The 26,743-nt window shown below is 35.7% G+C and overlaps 2 protein-coding genes and 3 non-coding genes across 5 annotated transcripts; 4 read left to right on the forward strand and 1 right to left on the reverse strand.

The window, feature by feature from the left end:
* Positions 1-2,075: 2,075 nt before the first annotated feature.
* LOC132169035 (probable WRKY transcription factor 2) lies at positions 2,076-10,466 on the reverse strand. The gene is made up of 5 exons (XM_059580125.1): positions 10,206-10,466; positions 8,370-8,546; positions 3,210-4,066; positions 2,975-3,133; positions 2,076-2,805 (listed from the first exon to the last, which is right to left on the reverse strand). Exons 1-5 carry the CDS (start codon positions 10,464-10,466, stop codon positions 2,076-2,078), a joined length of 2,184 nt encoding a protein of 727 aa, XP_059436108.1.
* A 12,176-nt stretch (positions 10,467-22,642) lies between these two features.
* Positions 22,643-25,073, forward strand: LOC132172143 (pentatricopeptide repeat-containing protein At1g11290, chloroplastic-like). The gene has a single exon (XM_059583593.1). It carries the CDS (start codon positions 22,732-22,734, stop codon positions 24,838-24,840), a length of 2,109 nt encoding a protein of 702 aa, XP_059439576.1. The 5' UTR covers positions 22,643-22,731; the 3' UTR covers positions 24,841-25,073.
* A 396-nt stretch (positions 25,074-25,469) lies between these two features.
* Positions 25,470-25,588, forward strand: LOC132173211 (5S ribosomal RNA). Its single transcript, XR_009439301.1, has one exon. It is a non-coding gene; the product is annotated as a 5S ribosomal RNA (ribosomal RNA).
* Positions 25,589-25,916: 328 nt separating this feature from the next.
* Positions 25,917-26,035, forward strand: LOC132173131 (5S ribosomal RNA). The gene has a single exon (XR_009439231.1). It is a non-coding gene; the product is annotated as a 5S ribosomal RNA (ribosomal RNA).
* Positions 26,036-26,371: 336 nt separating this feature from the next.
* On the forward strand, positions 26,372-26,490 carry LOC132173210 (5S ribosomal RNA). Its single transcript, XR_009439300.1, has one exon. It is a non-coding gene; the product is annotated as a 5S ribosomal RNA (ribosomal RNA).
* The last annotated feature ends 253 nt before the right edge of the window (positions 26,491-26,743 follow it).

The raw sequence follows: 26,743 nt of genomic DNA on the forward strand, positions 1-26,743 counted from the left end.
GGATATATATCATTTGTCCTCCTTTTTGTTCGTCATTGTTATTGAGGCTTTTAGTAGAATGATTTTTGCTACCATTCATCACGGTTTGCTCTCAGGCTTCGCCGTGGGGACTAGACTATTCGAGACGATTAACATTTCTCACTTGCTTTTTTGCAGATGATACTTTGATTTTTGCGGGGCTAATGTTGATCATATGTTCTCCCTAGATTTTCCATAAGAAATAAATGATAGGAACTTCGATTAGAATGATTTCTACGACCATTCATCATGGTTCGCTCTCAGGCTTCGCCGTGGGACCTAGACTATCCGAGATGATTAGGCCTTGTTTGGGAAGCAAGATTTTTCAACTCAAACTCAAATTTTTTCTAAATTCAAGTTTGGCAATTTTTTAAACTCAACCTAACTCAACTTAACTAAAAAATTTTCAACCCAATTAATAAAAATTATAAATAAAGATTGAAAAAATAAAAAAATAAAAAAATAAATTTAGAGTGGCAGGAACACCCCAGGTGGTGGCTGGACCACCCCTAAGAATCTGAGGGTAACTGATCCACCCCCCAGGGGAGGATCGGCCTCCCTCGAAGACCAAAGCTAATGGGGGTAGCCGAGCCACCCCAACCCCGTCTAATTTGGGGGTGGTTAGCGGCTAGGGGTGGCCGAACCACCCTCATTAGCTTCGGGAGTGGTCAATCCACGCACTAGGGGTGGATCGACCATGCCCAAGTAATCATTGGGGTGTCTCAACCACCCTCAAGCAGTTTTTGGGGTGGCTCAAAATCGCTGTTGGGGGTGGCTCGACCACCCCCATTAGTTTCGGGGGTGGCCAATCCACCCCTTAGTGGTGACTCAACCACCTTTAGACACCTGGGGGTGCCTGATCCACCTCTTGGTGGTAGTTTGGCCACCCCTAGGGGTGGTTAAAAATTGGCCATAATTTTTTTAAAAAAATATTTTAATAATTTTTTTAATTATATGTATTTTTATAATTTTTACTTAATTTTATCAATTACCATCCAAACATTATCTCAACTCTTTTTTCTCCTCAATATTCACACTAAAAAAAAACTGAAAAATGAATTGAGTTCAAAACATTTATCACTTTCCTTTTGCGGATGATACTTTGATTTTCTGTGGGGCGAATGTTGATCATATGTTCTCCCTAGGTTTTCCATACGAAAGAAACAATAGGAACTTCAATTATCTTGAGAGGAACTTGTAGGAGCTCAAGTCCTATTTCTTTTGTTTCCCTCTTCACTTGGGCATCTGCTTATTTAGCTCCTTTAGTTATTGACTTGTCAGATTTCCTTGATCTATTTTCTCTTTTGTCTTAGGTGTAATCTTGTATACTTCTTGTCTACTAGAGTTGAGCCCCACGTCACTTTTTGAAATATACAACATTACTTATCAAAAAAAAAAAAAAAATTAGTTGATCCTGAAGATGCCAATAGCTATAGTGTGGACTAGTAGCAATAGTGATGACGCGGGTTGTAGAAGTCGTGGATATCTTCTTTGGTGGAGCAAGTTTAGAGCATCTACATATTCGTAGACATCAACGCCCTTCGATTGAGGGACACCTTAGGTTTTCCAAAGGCAATAATTATCACGTTTGAGCTTGTGTTGAAAACAGTTTTGAAGGCTATGGAGGGTGAGTGTTGAATCAGATGAAACGGAAGTCATGTGAGAGATATGAGTCACAATAAGCTCTAATACCATATAATAGAATATAAGGTGATTGGAAATATTGTTTTGCCTTACTCAACTAAGTGATAGGTTGTATCTCTTTATAGTAATCAATCTAAATAAAGTACACGTTTGGAAATATTGTTTATCTACGACTAAGTAGTCAAAGGAATAAAATTATGAACCATAGAGGAATAATTACAGATTTGTATTATGAACCATAGAGGACTAATTACAATTTGTATTATGAACCATAGAGGACTAATTACAGATTTGTGTGCAATTTGTATGAATTTCTTTTTATAATATACTTGAATAAAAAAATATTTTAAGACTTAGCAATATAAGGTGACCTTTAATCACTACGAAAAGGCAAACGAAAGTAAAGACAACTTTCAAGGTGGAAAACGTCCCATGGCCTGCTGATATAATGATGATGATGATGATGATGGTATATTTCCGTGATCAACAATAGGCGGACAAGCATCATAGAGACTATCATCCTTTTGCTCTTGCTTTGGCTTGAGCAACCGTAACTCATTTTCCTTCAGCCGCTGTCCTGAAAGGAAAGATTGAATAGCACTAGCAGGTTTTCCAATATTAAAATCAAAACCAACTAGAGGAAGATTCCCAGCTTGAGGAAGGTTCAATGGCAATGACATTGGGAAGTCTGGTACTAAAGAGGCATAAGATTGATGGTTTATATTACAGTTAGAATTCAGTCCAAGAGAGGCATAAGGCATGGCATTTTGCATGGGCGGAAACTTCATCTGGTAGATAGAAGCCCCAAATTTCATATCATTACTGAAGTTTCCTAGGAAACTGGGTCTCAGATAGTCATTATTGAATTCAGATTTTCTATCAAAATGAGGTGCAAGCTCTTGAACTTGTGTTTCGGCCTTTGGAACGTTGGTGCTTCTGAGTATTGTATGGGCAGATTGAGCACTAGCAGCAGCAGGAGGTATATTGCCACTGCTCGAGTTTACTTGGCCGCTGTTTCTGGCTGCAGGCACTTCATGGTTGTGTTTTCCCTCATACGTTGTAAGAACACATTTAATATTGTGAGAGGCCCTTTCCACATGCTTCCGCACAGAACATCCAGCACTCGTGCATTTGTAGTAGCTCCTGTAGGAGAGACATAAGCTTAATACTCAAAACCAACTATCAAACAAGTAAAACATGGAATAAAAGTATGTAATTTGAGGATAAACACCACACAACTCCCAATCACTCTGGTGAGGTATTTTATTTCAATGGGAGAACACACATATGGAGCATTTTTATATTTTGATACCTAGGGTTTGGATTTCCTTTGACAACTTTTTGCCCATATTTCCGCCAGCGGTAGCCATCATCAAGAATGTCCACTTCGCTCTCTATTTGGACAACAACTCTTGGTTCACGGAGAGTCCTGGATCCCATATTTGCTTCAATCAAGCAGCTCTCTTTCTTCCTGTAATGAAAAATAATGTGAACGAATGTTGTAGCTGTTGTGGCCTGCATAGAAGCCATTAAGCATAGAATAATACCTTCTTTTTGACTCAGACTCATCATCATCGGCATTGTCTCCAAGTGATATGCTTCCCTGTGTGGCCCTATCTTCGTCATCATCATCACTAGCAAGTGTAGATGAAAGCTCTGGAGTCTCTAATGATTCAAGTACACCCACAGATTTCCCTTGGGCAATTGATAATGGATCTGAAAGCTCCGATACGACAGATACTGAGGATGTCCCTTCTACCCCATCAGACCTCCAGTTAGAACCAAGTTTCATATCCTTTGACCCTGATTGAATATTCCTCCAAACTGACCCACCTTCAGCTTTGACAAAGGATCCACTGACTTCATCCATCTCTGATATTTCCTCCATTGAAAATGAGGACCCATGTGATGCTCGGCGGTTAGGCTGAGGTTTTGCATGATTATGAGTACCCTTATAGATGATTTCTGTTATTTGACCATCGTGGGATCGTTCCACTTTTTTCTTCACCTGACAATTTGCATGGGTACATTTATAGTAACTTCTAGGGTATTCACTTCCTTTTACCTGTTTCTGCCCATACTTTCTCCAATTGTATGATGCCCTTACCGTTCCTGTGGAAGGGTATGACCCTTTCAGGTCTCCTTCCAAAACATGATCTGTCCCGACATCCTCTCCATGAATAGGCCCTTTGGGAAGAGATTTTTGGTCGCTAGCTATATCAGAATGATGAATTTGCAAGTCAATGCAGCTGCCATTCATACCCATATTTTTTAACACTTTCACCTCAGCGGATAAATCCACAGCACAGTTCTCAGTGGTATCTGCTTTTGGGAGTTCTGTTGGGAATTCAAAATCCATTGGTGGTTGCACTGAGACAGGAGCTTGATAGTCAACATCAGCTCCCTGCACAACATTGAGATGGATAGAAACCTAATTAGTTCAAACATACAACATATAAAAGATCTCTATTGATATATCAATTAATTAGGAAACGTAATTGTACAGATGGACAATGTGTCAAGACAAGTGCCCTATTTAGTGTAAATGGTTTAGAATCAATCTGCTGGTCCAGGTCTGTATTGAAAAATCATCAAAAGTTGTTTCTGAGAGTAGAAATTACGGAATAGTGACCAATATATATAAACTACAAGAACAAGGATGGAAAAGAGAAATATGACATTATTAATCTGCTTATCACATAATTCACAGGGGTGCACATATGTTTTTACATGTGCAAGTCTGTATGAAAGAACAATTAAAAGTTGTTTCCAAAAGTAGAACTTGTGAAATATTGACCATAATATAAACAAACTAAAAGAAGGAGGATGAAAAAGAGAAGTATGACATTATTAATCAGCTTATCCCATAATTCAAAGGGGCAAAGAAGTGCATATGCTTTTACATGTTATCCATCAATAAGGAATTGGTTAACAACTTGGAAGAGAAGCTTCTTTAAATAATTGAGGAGTAATAAACTTAGGTTTTCCTTTTTCTATGACACTCCATCAATTCAAACTTCAATCGCAAATAAAATCCAGCTCCTCCAATGGACAGATGTCCTTACCCACAAAAGACATTCGTTTTCTTTCATTTAGCATGTCAACATGTGAAAAGGAGTCAGCGTTAGTTTAATTTGCTCAATGCTTCAATCACTCTTGAAAAGCATCACACACTGAAACTCCACGCTCTATCCCGCCCAACCCAGCTCCTCAAAGAGCAGATACCCTCAACAACTCATGCAAGGATATTGCAGGTGAAAAGATGCTTGTAATGTTCTTATAAAAGTTTCTTTCCATTCAAAAACAAAACAAAATGAAAACAAAAACAAAACAATGAAACAATCATTCTCTACCCAAATCCAAACAACTTCTATGCTTCTTTCAAAGTCATAGTCCTCGTTCAAATACTATATCAGTATGGCCTTTAAGCCAAAGATGCATATTGTCTCAGCTCAACCAGATGGTAAAAGTACATTATAAGTTTCTTGCTTCTTGTTGCCTTTACTTCTTTCCTTCAATCACTTGCAAAAGAACCATTAATGTAGCTCTAGAAACAAAGAGACATTCAACAAACACTTTTCTGGAATGCTCTTGTATAGAATATAAAGCACGAGTTGACAACAGCTAAGCACCACCTATGTGTACGTTCCCAAAGGCACGGTCTCTCGTCTCTTGAAATGACATAGTAAATAACAGTGGATCAAGGGAATGGAATCTAGACTATAGATTGCACAAGCTGAGAGCAAAGAAAGATTTAAAAATCAAGTATGCTTAACACAAGGTACTTGGAACCTCTCCAAGGCAGGGTCCTTCGGACCCACCCCTGTAAAGTAAACCCCAATCCCGTACACCACATCCTCGAAAGTTTTCCTACACAGAACTAGTTAAATCGCTGGCTTTTCACCGAGAGTGTGGCCTCAAGGGATTATTTGCACCCATGAGGTGTTGAACCTTGAACCTTGAAGGGATGATACCTTAAGACTAAGGCCTTCACTACTTGCAAGAACATTTTCGAGTTCTTGGCTCTCATAATCCAAAAGCAGCTTCTCCATACAACTAAATAGATTGACGAAAATAATGATTTCTTGTTTTGTCTTTTTGGATTTATTAAGTAGCCTTAAATTCTCCTTCCTAGAGGGAAATAGAGAAAAAAGTACCATGTCTTGGGCTATATATAAGAAGCTACACGAAAAGAAAACTCACATTTTGAAGAAACCTTGAAATGAGGTTCAATTTTAATGTGAGGCATGCTTGGAATCCCAGACGCTATTCTACTTACCATTAAGTCTTTATGTTTCTTTGCATTCGCTAACAGCCAGTTTGATTTCAATATGAAATAATAGCAGTCTGGTATTTGAGATTCTGTTCATTTCAAGATTTCTATATATTGGTCGTAGTCATGACCAATGATCTATCTTAGGTCAAGTTGATGTTATTAGGTCCTTATGTGTTAGCTTAAAAGGTTTGAAACTTGACTAATTTGTATTTTGTAAATTAGGATTTCAAGTCCCAGAGGGATTACAGAAACTAGTGGTTTATGTACGTGGATCTAATGCTTTTAACTAAATAGTAACAAATTTTGAAAAACTTATTGCAACTAGACTCTTTTGAGGATTGTGTCGCACAACCCAAGTTAAGGTGGGATGCCAAAGAAACCCTAGGAATGATGCCTTGGGTTGGGAAAATCTAGCCAGGCCTGAAGACTTAACTCCGTCTTTCTTCTTCTCAATTTGCTGCAATTAATTTACCTTTTAAACAAAGAACTAGACCAGGTCATAAACGTAGCAATCCCAAAATCCCAAAACTAACTTGCAACCAGAAAGCATTGCAAATATGGTCTTACTTCCAGCAACTCAAAAACGATCATGATCTTTGTGTAGCCCAAACTAAACATTTTTTAAATAATAATAATAATAATAATCAATATATCATTGAAAGAGTATGGCTTCTCTAGGTATACATAAAGTATCCAAGAGAACCACCTAACTAGTAAGAGTAAAAAAAAAATTATGATAACTAATAACCAAAGGATATACAAAAGGGTATTGAAATATAAAGACTTGATTTCCTCCAAAGATACAGGGCACATAGCCCAAACTGAACCATAGACTCTCTAATTCCCCTTTCCAATCCTTTGGAACATTAGACCAAATCTTTTCCCTAAACTTTTCCACCAATAAAACATAGATTTTGATCTTTTCACTGCATTCTAATATTTCTTTCTGTTGATCTATGTCAGTTTGGCACGATCGATGAGATGTGTCTATCCTACAGGTCAAACTATTAAGGAATTGGTTCAATTATAAGTATGATTATGTTTAACAGCTGATAAAACCATGAAGAAGAGTTCCTTACCTAAATCACATCACTACTTCTGCAATGCCTTCTACCAAAAAGATATCAGGCATGTTTGGTTCCTGTTTTTTAAGGTAATTGGTTCCAAAGGTTCAAGCATCTCATGTAGAAATATTGATCATCGTCCCCTAGACTACACTACATATGCTGAATAATGGTGGAGGAAATTCTAACAAAAACCTTAACAGCTTGAACTCTATGGGAATTGAACAACGAATTTTTGGAAAGACTTATTATCAATTAGAGTTGCAAAACCTATGGCAAGTAATTGAAGATACATTCATGAAATTATCCATGATGTGCAATTTAAGGAGAATGGGAGCTACTTTAGTACACTGCCTATGAACTTAAATTGTCACACTTCACTCACATTTTATGAATTCTTAGACTAGTAAATATTTGAAGAAGATACATTCATGAAATCATCCATGATGTGCAATTTAAGGGGAATGGGAGCTCCTTTACTACGCTGCCTATGTACTTAAATTGTCACACTTTCCTCATTTTTTTATGAATTCTTATGAAATATTTACTAGTCAAAATACAATCATCCACTAGAATCGTAATTCCAAAGTTTCCCCACCATAAGTCTATCATCCCATAACTAAAACTCCTCCTTTCTCCACTTTGCGTCTAAATCCACCTCATAATGGGCATTTTTTGTACAGGTTATTCCACTCTAGTCACCAATGATTATTAAAAACGAGATTCATCAATGAGGAATAGTAGAAGTAGAAGATAAAATTGATAACCTCCACTTGATGTAGGATGACCCTAGACTTTGATGCAATGGCCTCTATGATTCTCACAAAGATACTTGCAATATAAGGAGGAAGAGAGGGAGAAGAAAGAGGAATGATCCCAAAGTGGAGAGCGCCATATTGGTAATCCTTTAGTGATTCACACAAATAGTAAGATATGGGGTAGCTCTAGGCTAGTAAACCGAAGACGAAATATAAATTTGTCATTGTACAGGAAGTAGACAAAGTTGCAACTGTAATAACTATACCTCCTACCCACAATAGAAGCTCTACTGATAAATAAAAAAAATTCAAGGAAAAGTAATCAGTACTTTTACATTTCAAACTTAAAAAAATAAAAAGTAAATAAACAAACAGAACTCTTAATGAGTATTAAGGGTAAATGGTATTGTGGGAAAGTAAAGAAAATTAATGCCCTGACTTGGGGACTATACTTATTTTGGTCCCTTAAATATAAAAGAAGTTTATGATTTGGTCCCTAATTAACATTTAAAAAGTCGCAATCAAGTTCCTGAATTATTTAAATTGTCATAATTAAGTCATATTGGAAACACCAACATATGAAGTGTCACTTAAAAATAGACAATTTACCTTATCTATAAAGCTAGAAAAGCCTGACAGAGAGCTAGGATCCTCATAAGACATGAATTTGAGGGAGCCAACGTCGCTGCCCCTATCCCCATCTTCAGCAGTCAATGAACTCAGCATCACACTTTCATGGTTGAGAGGGGACAGCGGAAAAGTTCCAGTGGTTGGTGACGGCAGTGCCTAGAAGAATATATCATTCAAGAGCCATAAATCAAAATTAAATGGGTTGATATAAAAATGCAAGCAACAAATTGATATCAACGAGAAACCAAATTTACAAGAAAAAATTTAAATTAGGAGTGGGGAACCAAAAAAAAAAACTTATCTATAGTTGTAAATTGTAATTATAAACATGCAGATTATTCATTTGCATTCTGCTTAGGGATATTTGCTTTCATCATTTTATTCATCCATCATGCCTACTCTATTACCACTCAAAAGTTTATGTATGCAATCAAAAAATTTGGTCTTTTATTTTGAGAAGAGTAACCTCAGGAAAGCAACTGATAAAATGTTGACCGACTTTTAGAGACTAGAAAACACCTAACAAAATGTTTATTATTATTATTATGAATAATAATAATATTATTAGTGAAAGAAAGGACAAAGACAAGAGAGCTGAATACCCTAAAGGCTAAAGACTACTACATTGCTGGAAAGGTCAATGTTCACAACCAACCAAGTGTATTACAACAATCTGGACAAGCAACATGAAACATAATCTGTAAAACTACTTGCAAGATTGATGATCCACACCATGGAAAGGTAAACTGGTTCACGGAAAGTGAAACCAAGGGAAGAGTTCAATAATTCACTCTTACATTGAACCTCTGAGTTTCAGTTTACGAAAGACTACATAAAAAAACATTTAAGGAAACAAGCAACATCTGCAGAACTCTAAAAATAATCTCTCTCTCTCTCTCTCTCTCTCTCTCTCCCCCTCTCCTTTTAAGTGCCAAGTAATAGAGTCAAATAAAAAATAAAAAACAAAACAAATTTGTGCAATCAAGAGAGGCTTTTTTGGATAATATAGTTCAATCTCCCCCTGAATTTTATCAAAAATACACACAGCTCCTCCAATTTCAAGAATTAATCAGACCTCCTCATGTTTTCAATTTGGCATATACACTTAAATCTAGTTCGAACTAATTGCCAAAACAATTAATGGCACTGCTAAAATAATATCAAATGCATAAAATAACCCTAGTTTTACCATTATAAAATTTCCCTAAACTGTTTCTCTGCTCCAAAGCTCTCAAACCCATATCTTTTACCCCTCACTTGCATGCTATCTTTCATTTTTTTCCCCTCAAAACTAAGCATAAGCCTAATTTTTTGTTAACAAAAATCAGGGTCCGATGCGTTCATTTACATTTTCTATGGACAGAATCCTCTCTCACATATACTGAGGTGTAACTTTGAAAATACGAGAGAGATGCATGGATTTTCATCTAAATCAAAAGTAGGTGGGCCATTTTACCATTCCTTTTTTTTTTTTTTTTTCCCGCCAACCCGGTTAACTGATTTAATGGTTGATTAACCTTTCTATAATGCAATACCAAAAAGATGAATATACACAAATGAAAGAAAAGCAATTTGAAAGAAAAGAAAGGGTAAATTTAAAAAAGATTGAGACACAAATGATTTCTATAAAAACACTTAAAAGAAAAAATCACAATCAAACAACAAAAACAAACACGAATCAACACATGCATACGTACAGAGACATAAATATGCACATACACATATACATACACATACAATAAAAAAGATTAAGTAAAAAAAAAAAAAAAAACCTTCAAAACTACCATAGATAAATAAATAAGAAAGAAATGAAACCTGGGTGTCTGGGAGCATGATGGGGGAGTCAAGCAAGGTGGCGGGGCTAATCCCGGGAGGAATGGTGAGCCTCGGGGAGCGAGCCCGAGCCGCCGGCGAAGCCAAGGGGCTTGTCGTCCGAAACAACGCTGATTTAATACTCAGCGCATTGAAGCCGCAAGTGGCCGCCCTCCTCTCTGCAATGCTCTTGCTGGGCTCCAAAGAGGAAGAAGATGATGAACTCGAAGACGGAGCCAAGGCCTTGCGGTCCTCTTTCTCCATAGCGGAGCCTGAGCGAAGCTAGGACTACAGGAGTTTCATGGGTGTAGTTTCGGATTGGGGAATGAAATAGTGAGTCTGAATGAATGAGTGAGTGAGTGAGAATTTGGAAGGGCATTTGGAGTGGTTCTAAGGGAAAGACACAGGGTGTTTATAGGTGCGTCCGGTGTGGTTCCAAGGGTGCAAGTGTCTGGGCTGTGAGAAAAACAATTAATAATATTTTGAGGATCTCATGAAATACTTCCTTAAATTTCTAGAATCTGTTGAAGTTTACAGTACACGCCCAAGTATTTAGCACCGCACAGTCCGTACTACGATGACATCCTCAGTGTACGGATTCACGGGACCCACATGAATCATGATGATGTTTTGTTTTGTTTTTTTTTTTTTTTTTTTTCAGAAAAATGATAAATACATAACTTTAGTTAAACCTTTTTCTTATATTTTTATTATTATTTAAAAAAAAAAAAATTCTGAAGTAATAACATATGGTCATTTTTTTAGTTGGTATTTTTTTTAAAAAAAAATTGTATTTTTTTCTTCAGAAAAATGTTAAAAAATTATCATTGTTCTAAATAAAAAGACCATTTTTTTAAAAAAAATAACAAATAAAAAAGGACCACATTGAATGTTAAAAAAGTTGGGCCAAAGTTATATCTCTAAGTTCTGTGAGTGACTCACTATTATTCTTTGTTTTTTCTATCCATACACTTCATTTTCAATTTCTATAAATTATTATTTTTTTTAAAAAAATTCCTAGCTTTTCTTTCTTTCAAATTTTAAGGGGTTCCAAAAGGGTTTTTTTTTTTTTTTTTGGTAAAATGTTCTGCAATATTTGATTGTTCTATTAAATTGCATCACTCTTATATATATATATATATATATATATATATATATAGTTAAACTCATCTTTAGTATTTTATTTGTAGATTGTTACTATCACATCATTAAGTTGTATAATAATCTACTAAATAATATTATTATCTTGTAGAATGTATGATATGTTTGTTATTTTGAAAAACATTTTCTTATCACATTAGGTAATTTTAATGTTAAGATAATATATATATATATATATTTAATAAGTTTTGATCTTTTGGTATGAATATTTTGTCTATTTTTGTAAGGGATGAAGAAACCCAAACAAAAGAAATTTAAGAACCAAATAATTATGAATATAGACTGATTTGCATAATATTAATATTCTTTATTTTCATTCTAATACGTCACGACTATTGAAGAGAATATGTGGAATTGTACGTGTCCGAGGAACTGCACGTAAACTCGAAGATTTTATCTTTTTCTTTATTTATTATTTTTCAGTTTAGCGTGGGATTTGCTTTGTTCATGGCTACCCGCAAAGTCTGACACAGAGGTTAGATTTGTATCCAAGCTATTTGGGGCGACAGTGGCACGTGGGAAGCTCTCTCCGATATAAATGGCATGGAATGGATCCTCTCTAATCTAAAAGGGACCGGATAATATCCAGTTCATGGTTAAGATTTCTGATAAGAAATCTTAGAGCCACAAATAGAACATCTGTCCTGCTAACAAAAAATAATAAAAAAATATTATTTAATGTTAAAAAAATTAATAATAATAAATTAATTAAAAAAGAAAAAAAATGTGGTTGGCCACCCCATCTTAGCCATAGGGGGTGGTTGGACTAGGGCTGTCAAAACGGGTCTACAGGTCGACCCGTGGCAACCCGCAACCCGTTTAAGGTGCATCCAAACACAACTCGTTTAATTAACGTGTCGACCCCACCAGACACGACACGACAATTTTCACGGGTCACCCGACACGACCCATGAAACTCGTTTAAAATAACAGGTTGGGTCGGGTCGACACGACCCCTTTGATCCATTTAACTTAAAAAGTAATCTTTTTTTTTTTTTTTTTTAAATGAAATAATAATAGTTTTAGCAATTATCTCTTAAAATTAAACTCCAACATGTTATCACCAGATCAGTTAATAGTTAATAGACTTAATTGTCTAATCAAATAACAAAAAAATAAAAAATAAAAAAATAAAAAATAAAAAAACTACATCATCATTACAATTTACAAATTTACAAATACAAATTGGGTTTCCATTTTGCCCAATTTACAAATTAAACTACATCATTTGGATATGTACAAGAAAGTTCATCAAAATGGATCCAAACTTCTAAGGTCTTCACGCTTCTTCTAGACCTTTTTTTTCGTCATCGGATTTGTATGAATAGAAAGATCTTCTGTTGTATTTATTTCAACTACATCGTCATCAAATACATCTGAATCTTCATTAATCACCTACACACATAATCGTTAGTAAGTTAGTTACAAATAAGTTCAAGACTTCAAGTAAAAATCAGATTAGATACTTACTGTCTCTCACATGTAATCATACTTACTGTCTCTCACATTTGGTTTCTACCCAAAAGAACCAAAAAAAAAAAAAAATGTTACAGTTTTAGGAGTTGTTGTGAAAGTCCTAAATGTCTCTCCCTTGTTTGTAGGAAAATGGCTCTCGTTGGGTTTTTCTCTCTTCTTTCTTTATAAGGTTCTCATTTCTCAATGAAACACATATAATGCAAGAAAATAGAAAACAACCCAAGATTGGTGTGGTCCAAATCATATTTCACTTAGGCCACCATGCATAAAAGTTTTCACTAAATGAAGTCTGCATTATTTAGTTTGCTCAACATTTTTTCCAGAGAATAATTATATTAAATTACTAACCCAAACATTTTTCTACAAGTAAAATGATTTTATTACGAAAAAGAAAGAAACTCATATACACAGGGAGTATATTGAAGCTACTCCTAAAAATTACAATCTGAAATTCAGAAGATTAAAAAATTCAAAAGACATGGAATGGAATTATTAACCAAACATGAAACCATAAAATGCAACAAATTGTCAACATCTTCATAGTTGATAAATATTGGAAAGAACTTGAAGGACAAAACCTAAATGCACATAGGATAAATGTAAAAGGTACATTTAGGTTTATGTTTCATTGTTTTTTCAAGTTAAAAAAAAAAAGGGTTAAATACCTCAAACCCCCCTAGGGTTTAGCAACTTTATTTTTTTCTCCCTGGGGTTTCACTTTTATCACAGGACCCCTCTGAGGTTTTGATAAAGGACCAATTTAATCCATCCGTTAGTTGACCGTTAAGACTGACACGTGGACCAATCAGATGTTGACACGTGGCACCTATTTAATTTAATTTTTAAAAAATACATTTTTTTGTTAATTTTAAAAAAAATTAAAAAAAAATTAAATAGGTGCCACATGTCAACATCTGATTGGTCCACGTGTCAATCTTAACGGTCAACTAACGGATGGATTAAATTGGTCTTTATCAAAACTCCAGGGGAGTCCTGTGATAAAAGTGAAACCCCAGGGGAGAAAAAATAAAGTTGCTAAACCCTAGGGGGGTTTGAGGTATTTAACCCTAAAAAAAAATGGGTTTGGCGGGTCACCCGCGTGACATGACCCATTAAGAGCAACATAAACAAGTCGTAAACGGGTTGACCCGTTTATGACCCAAACCCGTTTAAGGTAAACCCAAACCCGCTAATTTCGTGCCGTGTTCACGTCGGGTTGTATCAAAATTGCCAGTCCTAGGCTGGACCACCCTATTTTAGCTGGGGGTAGATTGAGAGCCACCCCCAATGGCCGGCCAGGTGGGGGTGGCCGGACCACCCTCAAGGGCCATGAGGTGGCTTCGGCCACACCTTATTTTTTTTATTAATTAATTTTTTTTATTAATCTAAAATAATATTTTATTATTATTTTTTGTTAGTGGGATAAGTATCCCATTTGTGGCTCTAGCCATGGACTCGATATTCTCCAATCTATCTGACCTACAATTAATATTTTTGCGCAACTAATAATTAAAACCACTTGCGGTTAAAATGGCACGTGGAAGCCCTATCCAACCCCGAAACAAGTGACATGTGACTAAGCTTTTACCCACCTGCCATATATTAATTATAGGGTTGTCAAAAAAAAATCGGGTACCAACCGGTAACCGGAAAACCGGTAAGCTGGTACTCGGTTCTGGTTTCGATTTTTTGCACTTGCGTATATATAAAAAATAATATTTTGTTATTTTAATTTTTAATTTTTTTAGGGCATTTTTAAACATTGAATTTTTATGGCATTTGCAAACATTGGATTTTAAGGGCATTTTTAAACAATGAATTTTTAGTACATTTTTAAACATTGGATTTTTATTTTTTTATGCCCAAAAAGCCAAAAACAATGATTTTTTTAGGATTCTTGAGGTGTTTTTTTTTTTTTTCTTTTGTTTTTTGAACAATCACAACAAAGCCCAACTTATTGGGACAAAAATGCTAATTGTGGTTTTTTTTTTTATTTAAATGGGCAAAAAACTGTTAAATTAAGCACACAAATTAGACCCAATACCTCAAATAAGCTCAAAAATTAGGCCCAATACCTAAAATAAGCCTAAAATGATTTAAAAAAAAAAAAAAAAAAAAAAAAACCAGTTACCCGATCTGGATAACAAGGTACCAACCGGAACCGGCTAGTTGTTGTATAACCGGATAACCGAATACCCAGTTCCAATTTCAATTTTCCAAAATTAAAAAACTAGGTACACCGGTTCCGGTTCCCGATTTTGGCCAATAACCAGGAACTGGAACCAGATTGACACCCCTAATTAATTATGAGAAATGCTATATTTATTTTATTTTCTTTACAACAGTTGATTATTAAATGATGTGTCATGACTCCATGAGACCTATTATTTTGAAAAATTGTCTTCATCGCATGGGATATTGATAACATATTATTTGGGAGCCAACTTTTAGAAAGAAAAAAAAAATGGTAAGTGTAGCATTTTTTATTAATTATTAGTACACCAAGAACTGCTTACCGAAAATCCAATGTCTGGGAGCTTTAATTTGTTCGGATTCCTTTTGGTTGGATCTTAATTGATTTAATGATGCTGAGGATTTGAATAAGATTGCTTCTTGTTAAAGTTTAAGAACATTTTAATGTTAAGTATCATGCTTTTATTTTATTTTTTATTTGTTGATGTGAATTTTAAAATCATTATTAGATTTGAGATGAATTATTATACTCATTTAATGTAGATTAATTTTGGTGTCTTATAAATTAAAGTTTTATTAACATTTTTATAATAAACTAATGTTTCTCTTCTAACATATTGGTATTTATTCTTTTTATTTTTTGACATGTCTACTTGTCCACAATAAGGAAGAGGGAGGGAGGATTTGAACTAATGACCTCCACTTCATGAGGTGTGTGAACTACCCATTGGAGACTATTGATATTTATTCTCACATATAAGGAAAAGATTTAAGCTTTTAACCTTCCATGTATATGGAATTTATGGGGATTAGGGGTTCCTTATTCTACCGATTGTTAAAGGAAAAAAAAAATATATTAAAAAAAATTAAAAACATAAACAAAATTGAGATTTGATTGAGTTTAATTCCCATTTTTATGAAAAAAAATAAAATTATCAAATCCGTTGAACTGGCGATGCTGCTTTTGCAAAATAAAAAGAAAAAGTCGCTGAGAACAAATGGTCCTAGGGGACTAGGGGTGCCTTTAATGCTCTCTTCCTCATTGTAATACCCTGAATAATTAATAATTTTTTTTTTTTTTTTTTTTTTTTTTTACATTTCTACACAAGAGAAAAATGAGAAATGATTCAAACTAGTGATTACCGCTTCATTAGGCGTGATCCACAGTTGATTGAGCTGCCCCTTAAGGACAATAATTAATAACTTTGTAAAGAATAAAATTCGATAATTATCTTACGCCTATTACTTTTATAAATCAAAAAGTATCTTTCCTTCCAAAGTTCAATATTTCATGCATAAAAAGTATATATATATATATATATATTATTAATTAGAAACTTGCAGTACCCGAAAGTTCGAAGTTTCCTTTGAACGATTGTTCGTATGCATAAAATTTGAAGATAAGAAGGGATTTTTTTTCTTGGCTTTTTATGCATGAAATTCCTCTATGAATAGGCTTAGGATAAATCCTAAATCTCCCCATTCATTTCCAGCCCATCTTAGACCTAGAGAGAGAAGAAGAGAGGGTTTTTTTTTTTTTTTTTTTAAAGAGAAAAGAGGGTTACTCTTGAGTTTTGGAGGTTGATCTCTCTAAAACTTTGACTTCTGCTCAAAGGTAATTTAGCCTTGATTCCTTGATTTTCATATGCACTTTTAATGCTTAGATCAACAAGATTATTAATTGCTTAATAAAACTTATGGTGTTAAGAATAATCCCAAATTTATGGAAGATATGAAGATCTTCCATCATAAAGATTGCATTAAAGGTTAATTGTTGAGAATAATCCGAGACTTATGGAAGATATCGTAATGGAAGGAGTTCTTTTATTATAAAGATTGCATTAAAGGCTTTAATCACGTGCGGATCACTCCCCCCTCATCAAATCCCAGATTTTTTGCTAAGATACCATATTCAGGATTCAGCTCAACAATGAAGCCTATAAATAGGCCATTATCTCAAGTATAAAGACGGACTCAATTATGGTATATTAGGCAGACTTTTCTAAATGATCTAATTTAGACATAGAAGTGGAACTCGCGGGCACCCCACCAGCGAGTTCTTCTCATTGGCAATTGTAGTGACTCAAATAATTAACTAAGCTTAGGTTGCTTAGTTAGAGAGTTAATTTAGGTTTTGGGTCACTAAGGATCACTAGATGGGCATTTTGAGAATTTGGATTTTAGGACTGGACGTACGCCAGGGTTGGCGGACTTACACTCATGTTTTTAGTAGAGGATGTACGCATGGGGACCACCATACGTACGTTGTCAATAGTATGCCGTACTCTATCAATAATACAAGGACGTACAATAGGGGACCATCGGACGTACGCTACTTTTTGAAAAACCTTTGGTTAATACCTGGACGTACGATACAGCCTTTGGACCGATGTGTAAATAGTGGCGAACGTACACCCTAATCGTACCGGACGTCCGCTACTTTTCAGAAGAGTTGGTAAGCGTCTCCAGCTTTTCTCCTCTATAAATACTAACTCTACCCTCGCCCTTTTCTCGTTCAAATTCGCCCCTAGGCTCCCAAAAACCCTTTTATGAATGTGTTCTTGTGAGATTGTGTGTTTTGTGGAGAAGGATATGTGTTTTCTTGAAGGTTGCTTCTAGAAGATTTGGAGGACCTGAACTTGTGGAAGGAATACTCTGAGGATTTAATCGACTCAAGTGAGTTTTAACTCACACAATACTCATTATTATTTTTCCATGACTGCAAGTCTATTTTATGTACCAAAACATGCATATTTACAACTCTTACGATTTATACTTGTTGCACATGAATTCTAGCATTTTTTAGAAAAACATTGTACTGAATATGTTAACAAAGTGAGACTTGTAAAAAGCATGCATGTAAAATACAGACAAAATAAGTTGTATCGTATGATATGGTACACTGATACGTGCGGTATAATGGCCATGGGCTTACTATACATGTTAACTTTATGGTCAAATGTGTATATCGTTATGTGGGCTTTGAATCCAATGGTTTTGTGACCAAGTGCAGCCATTCTCGAATGGTTGGTCATTACAAAACGAACATCATTAGTGGTGTGGGCCACCCGATATCGGACTCGGTCGTGCCACTAATGGGATGTACGATAGTGTACAATGACTGGAGCACCGGCATTGTATTATAGGTCCCTCGGGACAGCGTTAACTCTGCTGAGAGGGGGTAATATCTCGGGTAAACCATATTGTTGAACTATGACTATTACTTTATATCATATGCATATATCATATATCTATATCACTTATGATAAATTGTTATGATGGAACTGTTGCATACTTTACAAAAACCAGAGTTCATTACAAAATTGGCATGGACATTATATGCGTTAACATTCACTAAGTCTTTAGACTTACCCCTATATTTTATGTTTTCCCCCTTCCATTACGAACACTTGCGCGGTTTATCTAGCTTAAAGGAAGATGCCTTCGGAGCAGACGTGGGTCATTGCGCAGGACCTGATTGGAGTAATTTTTTAAGACTTGGATCCAGTTTGGTTACACTCTATGTAGACTGATGGAGAAACTACCCGAGCTGATATGATTGAGATTGTTATTTCATTAGCTTTGCTTAAACTTCGGATTTGATATGTTGATATTTTGTTAAGACAATTAAATTATGGGTTGTAACATTATTTGATGGTGGTCTAATGACCGGTACATTGATGGTTATTTTTATGTTATGAGGTATTTTGTTTACTCTAGTGTAGAGAATGTGTGGTTGGGTATATAATACTCTGTATTCATATAGTTTAGAAAGTTTTTCGTTGAGGTCTCTCATTTATAAGATGTTGAAATCCTAAGTCTTGTCCTGTGAGGGAAAGGGTTGGGAGACGAACCGTGGGATCAATTACTAGTTGATTGACTTGTCCATCGGGGTCGTTACAGTTATTGTTTTGCAGGAATTAAAGGAGCGTCAAGACCAACGTGAAGATTGAAGATCAAAGGCATTGCGAAGAACGCGCAAATCTCACCAATCGAAGACGGTTAGACCAAAAATAGTCCTACCATATGGTTTCCTTTAAAAGGAATTCTTCATTTAAAGAGTTTTTGAATAAAAACATGGATATTTAGAAAATACTATACAAGATGGTAGTAACCTCTTTACCAAATACATATCTAAACTATTTTAAATAATGCTTTAACAAATGTGTTAGCTTTGAAATAAAAATGATTAAAGTCATCACCTTTATGTATTTTGGGAAACACATGTTAGAATCAACCCATGTGACCTGTGAAATATTTGGTATAAAGTTGGATTAATACATGAATATAGGTAGTTAGGTTAAATTGGTAGTTTTTGCTAGAGGACGAACGATTGACCCAAATAGACAAATGTTTGCTAGTTGGTGAACGAATGTTCGAATATCAATGAATAAACGTTTGTTGCTGCCATAATAGGTTTATATGATTTATAATGAAAGATTAGGGTTTTTATTGTATGATTAGGATTTTATATGTATGGATTAGGACTTTAGCGTACTTGTGTCTAACATTAGAATGGGATTGCATTGACTTGAAGTTAAGATGTCCGAGACGGTGGATGAACGATTGAGGTACGTAACTGATAATAAAGTTGTTTATATTTAACATGCGATATGTCAGCGGACTAAGCATGTTTTATTCTATGTTTTGACATGGTTTTTAGGTACATACAATATTATAGTCATATGCTTACTATTATACATGCTAAACCTTAATGTTTAGCTTTGGATTTAATGGCTGTTTGTGATGGGCACATCATGTAAAGATGAGGTCACTGTACGATTTTTCTAGTAGCCTAGGCCACCCAAAGTTTGACTCGATCGGGCTGCTAGTATCAGGGCTGGCCCAATATATTTTGGGACCTTAAGAAACTTTTAAGTAGGGCCTTTTTTTTTTTTTAAATATTTAAATATTAATTAAATAATATTTATTTTAATATTATTATTTAAAAATAATTATTCTCGCTTTTTGGTTGCAAAATTAGTGATTAAGTTTTTACATTCAAGATTTTCTAACATCCTCTTTCAACTGATAATATGACTAATCCATTTAATCTCTCTTGTGACAATATTGTTGATCTTAGGTAGGATTTTATCAATTTTAATTTTAAAAAACTTCTTTTTGCAGAAGCAACTGCAACATCTATTGTCAATAAAATTCTATAAGCGATACATGCATTTAGAAAAGAATCAAATATTTTTATATAAAGGAAAAATGTAAATTCAATCATTGTGGTTTACCTAATTTGCAATTAACTCCTTGTGGTATCAAAATGAACCCAAAAGTCCCCGAAGTATGCTAAAAAAATAATTTAGTTCCTACAGTCAAATTTCGTTTACTGACTTAATAGATTCTAATAGGCTAATAGCATAAAACATTAGAACCAATATAATTGTGATACTTGTCCTATTTAAGCCAATGTCATACTAAGGGAATTTGTTAAATTAGTGGACGGAATTTGATTGTAGAGACTAAATTATATTTTTGGCATACCTCAGGGACCTTTAACTCTTTAAGTTCATTTTGATACCATATGGAGTTAATTGTAAATCAGGTAAACCACAATGACTAATTTTACATTTTTCTCTTTATATAATTCAATATGTCAATTGGAGCATTTTATTCTATTTGTAAAATTTATTTTAAAACTTTTAATTCTGAAAATAAATTTAAACGATCAATGTCATAATAGATATCATGTTTTAGGAAACCTTCTAGATTAAGACATTTGTTTTGCAAAGTATCATCGTCTAGTGATTTTAATTTCTTAAAATTAAATAAAAAACCAAAAATGTTTTCGTTGTTCTTAATAATATTTTCAAAAATCAAATAAAAAAATAATAATGAAAGCAATTGATTGAGTTTTTAGTAACTAACTTTTTTTTTTCTTATATATATATAATTTTTTATCGCTGATCAACTATAGAAGGATTTTAATAACTTAAAGACTGAGTAGCTGACAAATAGCGAAATTATGGAGAAGAGAAGAATTCAAATTTGAATAAATCTTGAAAAGGGATATAGTGAGAAAAATAGAAACTTATAAATAGAAGAGTTTGTAATTGAATAAAATATTTTAGAAACTTTCCATCTTCTAGCATTTATTTATTTGTTTTTTTCATTTGATTTTACGATTAAATATTTGATTATGATATGATTCCCTTATTTAATGTTGGATCTTGCTTCTATGTGGTAGTGAAAACTACCGCATAGACGCGGTTGTCCCAAACTGCACCGTTTTGAGTTTAGTAAAAGTAGGTTTTTTTCCTTCGTTTTCCGCTATAGTATACTTTGGTAGATTATGTTGGTGTAGTGAATTCAGCAAATTGCCTAGTGACCGACCCAATGGATCATTGACCGACACATGTAGCCTTGTAGGTGTCAATGCAGCAGTTTGGTTGAAGATTTTAAGGAAAAATTCAATTGCCCACACTAAATTACCAATTATTTTTTAATGCCCCTTTTAAACCTTTAAATTCGTGATGCAAGTATGGTTTCTATTATTGTTCTTTTTCTTCTTCTTCTTCTTCTTTTTTATTTTTTATTTTTTTAATTATTTAATTATTTATTTTTTTAAAAGAAAAATTCATTCCGATTTCATTCATAAATAATCAATAGCATAAAATCTTTTACAATCACAGAGCATAAAACTCTGAAATTCATAGCCAAAGTTAAAGGATTACACGTCATGGAGATAAAAAACATACAAATCTTACATTGAAATCGTATGACGTCTACATCCGCTAACCCGTGCCCAATTTTCAATTTATAAAACAGATTTGCCTGGTACAAACTCAATTCGGGACATAGGTAATCATTCTCCAGGCATAAGCAAAAGCTCCACGCTAAAACTAGTCTTTTTCGACCGAAAAGGATAAAAAATTATTCACGTCCTAAGCCTAAACGCCTGGACAACAAAACAAGTAAGAAAATACAGGGAAAAAAATAAAACAACAAAAAAACCACAACACAACAGCAAACATCGGAGTAAAGAGCGGAGGAGGCTGCTAGCAGCACAAAAAAAGGGCGATGGAGAGATGCAATGGAAGTATTGCTAGAGATGGCAAGATGAAGTTACGACGGCTGCTGTATTATGGGACACCAAGAGAAAAAAAGCTCTATACAAAAACGAAACAAATGAAAAAAAAAAACCACACAGGGAAGGAGGGGGGTTGCAAAATCTGAGATATGAGTAAAGTATATTTGTTTCTATCATTCTCCTAATAGAATGGAGAGGATAGTTTCTTAAAAAAAAAAAAGAAAAAAAAAAAAAAGAATAGTGAGGATAGATAACTAAAATAGAGATATTTTAGAAGAATTGGTAGTTAAAAACAAAAACAAAAAAAAAACAAAAAACAAAAAAGTGAAAGAGTACAAGAAAATCAAATTTACCGAGTCAAATGAATGCTTCCATGTTTACCTTTCTTGTGTATAGGGCAGGTTTTGGCTTCCCATTTCCCCTTAACGCGGGCCTCGCGATGGCAGGCGCTGGAGGAAGAAACCTAAGAGAAGACGCTCTTCTCTTGGGTCTTTCTTCTTCTTCTTTTTTCCTCTTTCCAGAATTTGTATTGAACGCAGGTGCCGCATAGACTACTATTACCAGAACTGTACATGCCAATTTGTGTGAAGGTACCACACGGGAGAGGATTTTTGTTTTTGTTCTTCTTTCTTTCTGAAAGAAGTTAGGGCCTTCTTTTTCATGCAGAAGTTATCTGCTTTGAGTCCTCTGCACCACCACTCGCGTTGCCTTCTCTACCACGCAGAAGCACAAACGGAGTTCCTTCTCCGATCAGTCGAGCCAGATACATGCATCTCATCGATCAAGCAATGCAGGACCCTCCAATCTTTGAAATCTGTCCACGCCTCAATGCTCAGATCACATCTTCACCTAAACCTCTTCTTCTCCACCAACCTCGTTGCTCAATACGCCTCTTTGGGCGCCATGTCTTATGCCTATTCCCTCTTCTCTACCTCCCAATCATCAGACGTCTTCCTCTGGAATGTAATGATCCGAGGCTTCGTCGACAATGGCCTATATCGACGTTCCATGCTTCTATACAGAAAAATGCGAGGGCTGGGCATTCAACCTGACAATTTTACATTCCCTTTTGTTCTCAAGGCATGTGGATTTCTTAGGAATCATGAAGTCGGAGTTATAGTTCATGGTAATCTGATAGAACTTGGGTATGAATCAGATGTCGTTGTTGGTAATTCACTCATTGCCATGTATGGTAAGTGTGAGCGTCTTGATATTTCTTGGCTAGTGTTTGATAAAATGCCTGAGAGAAATATTGTCTCTTGGAGTTCGATGATTGGTGCATGTGCACAGAATGCGCATTACGAGGAAGGACTGTCATTGTTCACACGGATGTTGGAAGAGGGAATCAGACCAAACAGGATTGTTATCTTAAATGTGATGGCATGTGTATACAGAGAAAACCAGGCTGATGATGTTTGTAGAGTTGTTATAGATAGCGGATTTGATTTGGATGAGTCAGTCCAAAGTGCAGCAATGGGGATGTATGCACGATGTGGGAAAATCGACATTGCTCGAAGATTCTTTGATGGAATCCTTGAGAAGGATCTGGTGTCTTGGGCATCCATGATTGAAGCATACACGCAAGCTGATTTGCCTCTCACAGCCTTAGAACTCTTTAAACAGATGTTATCACAAAGAATTGTTCTTGATTCTGTCACCCTTTTGAGTGTAATTCGTGCTTGTTCAAATTTAGCGTCTTTCCAGCAAGCACGTTTCATTCACGGGTTTCTTATTCGGAGCTTTTTCAAAACCCAAATAGCACTTGAAACTGCTCTAATCGACCTCTATGTGAAATGTGGAAGTTTGGTATATGCTAGAAACATTTTTGATAGGATGCAGGAAAGAAATATAATCTCGTGGAGCACCTTAATTTCAGGATATGGAATACATGGCCATGGCAAAGAAGCCCTCTATTTATTTGATCAGATGAAGGCCATAATAAAGCCAGACCATATCGCATTTTTAGCAGTGCTGTCCGCCTGCAGTCATGGTGGGTTGATTGTGGAAGGATGGGAGTGCTTCAATTCCATGAGTAGAGATTTTAAGGTTACACCACGACCTGAGCATTATGCATGCATGGTTGACCTCTTGGGTCGAGCTGGGCGGCTAAGTGAAGCCCTTGACTTTATTGAGAGAATGCCTGCAAGGCCAGATGCTGGTGTCTGGGGAGCACTTCTTGGAGCATGTAGAATACATTTAAATGTAGAACTAGCTGAGGTTGCTGCAAAATCTTTATTTGAGTTAGATGCAGAGAACCCTGGACGGTACGTTCTCTTGTCCAATATTTACGCATCCTCTGGCAAAAGAAACAAAGCCCATAGGATTAGAGATCTGATGAAACGAAGAGGGGTGAGGAAAATTGCAGGCCACACAATTATAGAGATTAAGAACAAGGTCTATACATTTGTGGCTGGGGATCAGTCACACCCACAAACTAATTTGATCTATTCAGAGTTGGAGAATGTGATAAATAGGATTCGACAAGAAGGGTACACCCCTGATCTGAACTTTGTATTGCATGATGTGGAGGAAGAGACGAAGGAGAAGATGTTATATTTGCATAGTGAGAAGCTGGCAATTGTGTTTGGGCTATTGAATACAGGACCGGATAGTGTCATTAGAATTAGGAAGAATCTTAGAGTTTGTGGGGACTGTCATACGGCTACCAAGTTTATCTCTAAGGTTACAGGGAGGGAAATCATAGTGAGAGATGCTCACAGATTCCACCATTTTAATGAAGGTACATGCTCTTGTGGGGATTATTGGTGATTATTATTATGGTCTGATTTCTAGTGTTGTAAATGGGTTTTTCCTGTAGTGAAGAAGAGAATGCTGTTGACTAAGATTAGGTGGGGATTCGAACAAGCATGACCAATAAATATGTCAGGTAGTCTGGTGAAACCTCTCATGCCTCCTAGGATGCTGGCTGGTCAGGGTTCTCCTTGTTAAAGATGCGATGAGATACATTCAACATGACCAACTTATTAAGAGATTTTTTTGTCTGTGGCTAGCTGGAAGAAATCTGTTACATGTATTTACATCAAAAGTTACAAAATATTGAATAGTTAGGATCCAAAAACTTTTATATCCTCCTCACATGCCATCTTATGGAGACAATACCTTCTTTTGAGAACTTATGCGAGATTGATGAAGTTGAGTCAAAGAGTGTTGAGTTTTCTGCTGTATATGTTCAACTTGGTTCAGTTAGTCTGTAAATTTACGGGAATCATGCATCTTTACCTGAAATTCATGAAGATTTTCATGGTCATATTGAATGATACCCTTGAGAATTGACCCACCGCAACTAACTTTCTGACTTCCAAAGGTTAAGGTTGATCTTCAACATTTTATCTACTAGACGCGTGAGGCTTATATGTATTTTGCGTAAGGATGCTAACGGGTGCGATCATACCAACACTAATGCACCGGATCCCATCAAAACTCCGCATTTAAGCGTGCTTGGGCGAGAGTAATACTAGAATGGGTGACCTCTTGGGAAGTCCTCGTGTTGCACCCCTCATTTCGCTTTTTGCTTTTTGGTCCGCACGACTTGGGTCACCTAGCCTAGCCAAGGCTGGGTGAGCACATTTCCAAGCTCAAAATCCATCATTTTAACCCCCATGTACCTCATTTTCATCCGTACTCTGTCGAAAATGCGTTTTTACGGAGTATTTGGTCTTACTCACGAACACGTTTTTACGGAGCATTTTCATCTTACTTCTTAATCACAATGTTATATTATCCCGAAAGTCAAACGGACACGTGCGAGCACGGAATCCCGTCACTATTAGGGTCAGTTCAGCTAGACGCGTGAGATTTATATGTATTTGCGTAAGGATGTTAACGGGTGCGATCATACCAGCACTAATGCACCAGATCCTTTTAGAACTCCGTAGTCAAGCGTGCTTGGGCGAGAGTAGTACTAGGATAGGTGACCTTCTGGGAAGTCCTCGTGTTGCACCCCTCATTTTGCTATTTGCTTTTTGCTTTTTGGTCCGCGTGGCTTTGGTCACCTAGCCTAGCCAAGGCTAGGTAAGCACATTTCTGAGCTCAAAATCTATCATTTTGACCCCCAAGTACCTCATTTTCATCCATGCTATGTCGAAAAGCCATTTTTACAGAGTATTTGGTCTTACTCACGAACATGTTTTTACGGAGCATTTTCATCTTACTTCTTAATCACGATGTTATATTATCCCGAAAGTCAAACGGACACGTGCGAGCGCCGGATCCCGTCACTATTAGGGTCAGTTCAGCTAGACGCGTGAGGCTTATATGTATTTTGCGTAAGGATGCTAACGGGTGCGATCATACCAGCACTAATACATCGGATCCCATCAGAACTTCGCAGTTAAGCATGCTTGGGTGAGAGTAGTACTAGGATGGGTGACCTCCGAGGAAGTCCTCGTGTTGCACCCCCTCATTTTTCTTTTTGGCCTCTCATGATAACAAAATCATAAAGAAACTAAATTAATTTCATTAAAATTAAAGTAATTACAAAAGAATTGGAGTTCAAAGCTCCAAAAACCCAAAAAGCAAAAAAATTGACAAAGCACGGCGCCCCCGGGGCATCTCCGTCCATTAACAAATGAAAAGAGTGATATTTATAAGCTAATTTTATGGTTTCAGCGCTGCCAGGTCGGCCGAGTGCAATCGATCGCAGTCGAGCATG

The sequence above is a fragment of the Corylus avellana genome, chromosome ca2 (genome assembly GCF_901000735.1).
Source record: "Corylus avellana chromosome ca2, CavTom2PMs-1.0".
Taxonomy (NCBI): domain Eukaryota; kingdom Viridiplantae; phylum Streptophyta; class Magnoliopsida; order Fagales; family Betulaceae; genus Corylus; species Corylus avellana.

Excerpts from the sequence above, each read along its gene's own strand:
- LOC132169035 (XM_059580125.1), bottom strand. The coding sequence starts at position 10,466 with ATGGAGAAAGAGGACCGCAAGGCCTTGGCTCCGTCTTCGAGTTCATCA. Across the intron at positions 4,067-8,369 it reads TTTCTAGCTTTATAGATAAG|GGAGCTGATGTTGACTATCA; the intron begins GTAAATTGTCTA and ends AATGTTGTGCAG. Across the intron at positions 2,806-2,974 it reads AAAGGAAATCCAAACCCTAG|GAGCTACTACAAATGCACGA; the intron begins GTATCAAAATAT and ends TCTCTCCTACAG.
- LOC132172143 (XM_059583593.1), top strand. The coding sequence starts at position 22,732 with ATGCAGAAGTTATCTGCTTTGAGTCCTCTGCACCACCACTCGCGTTGC.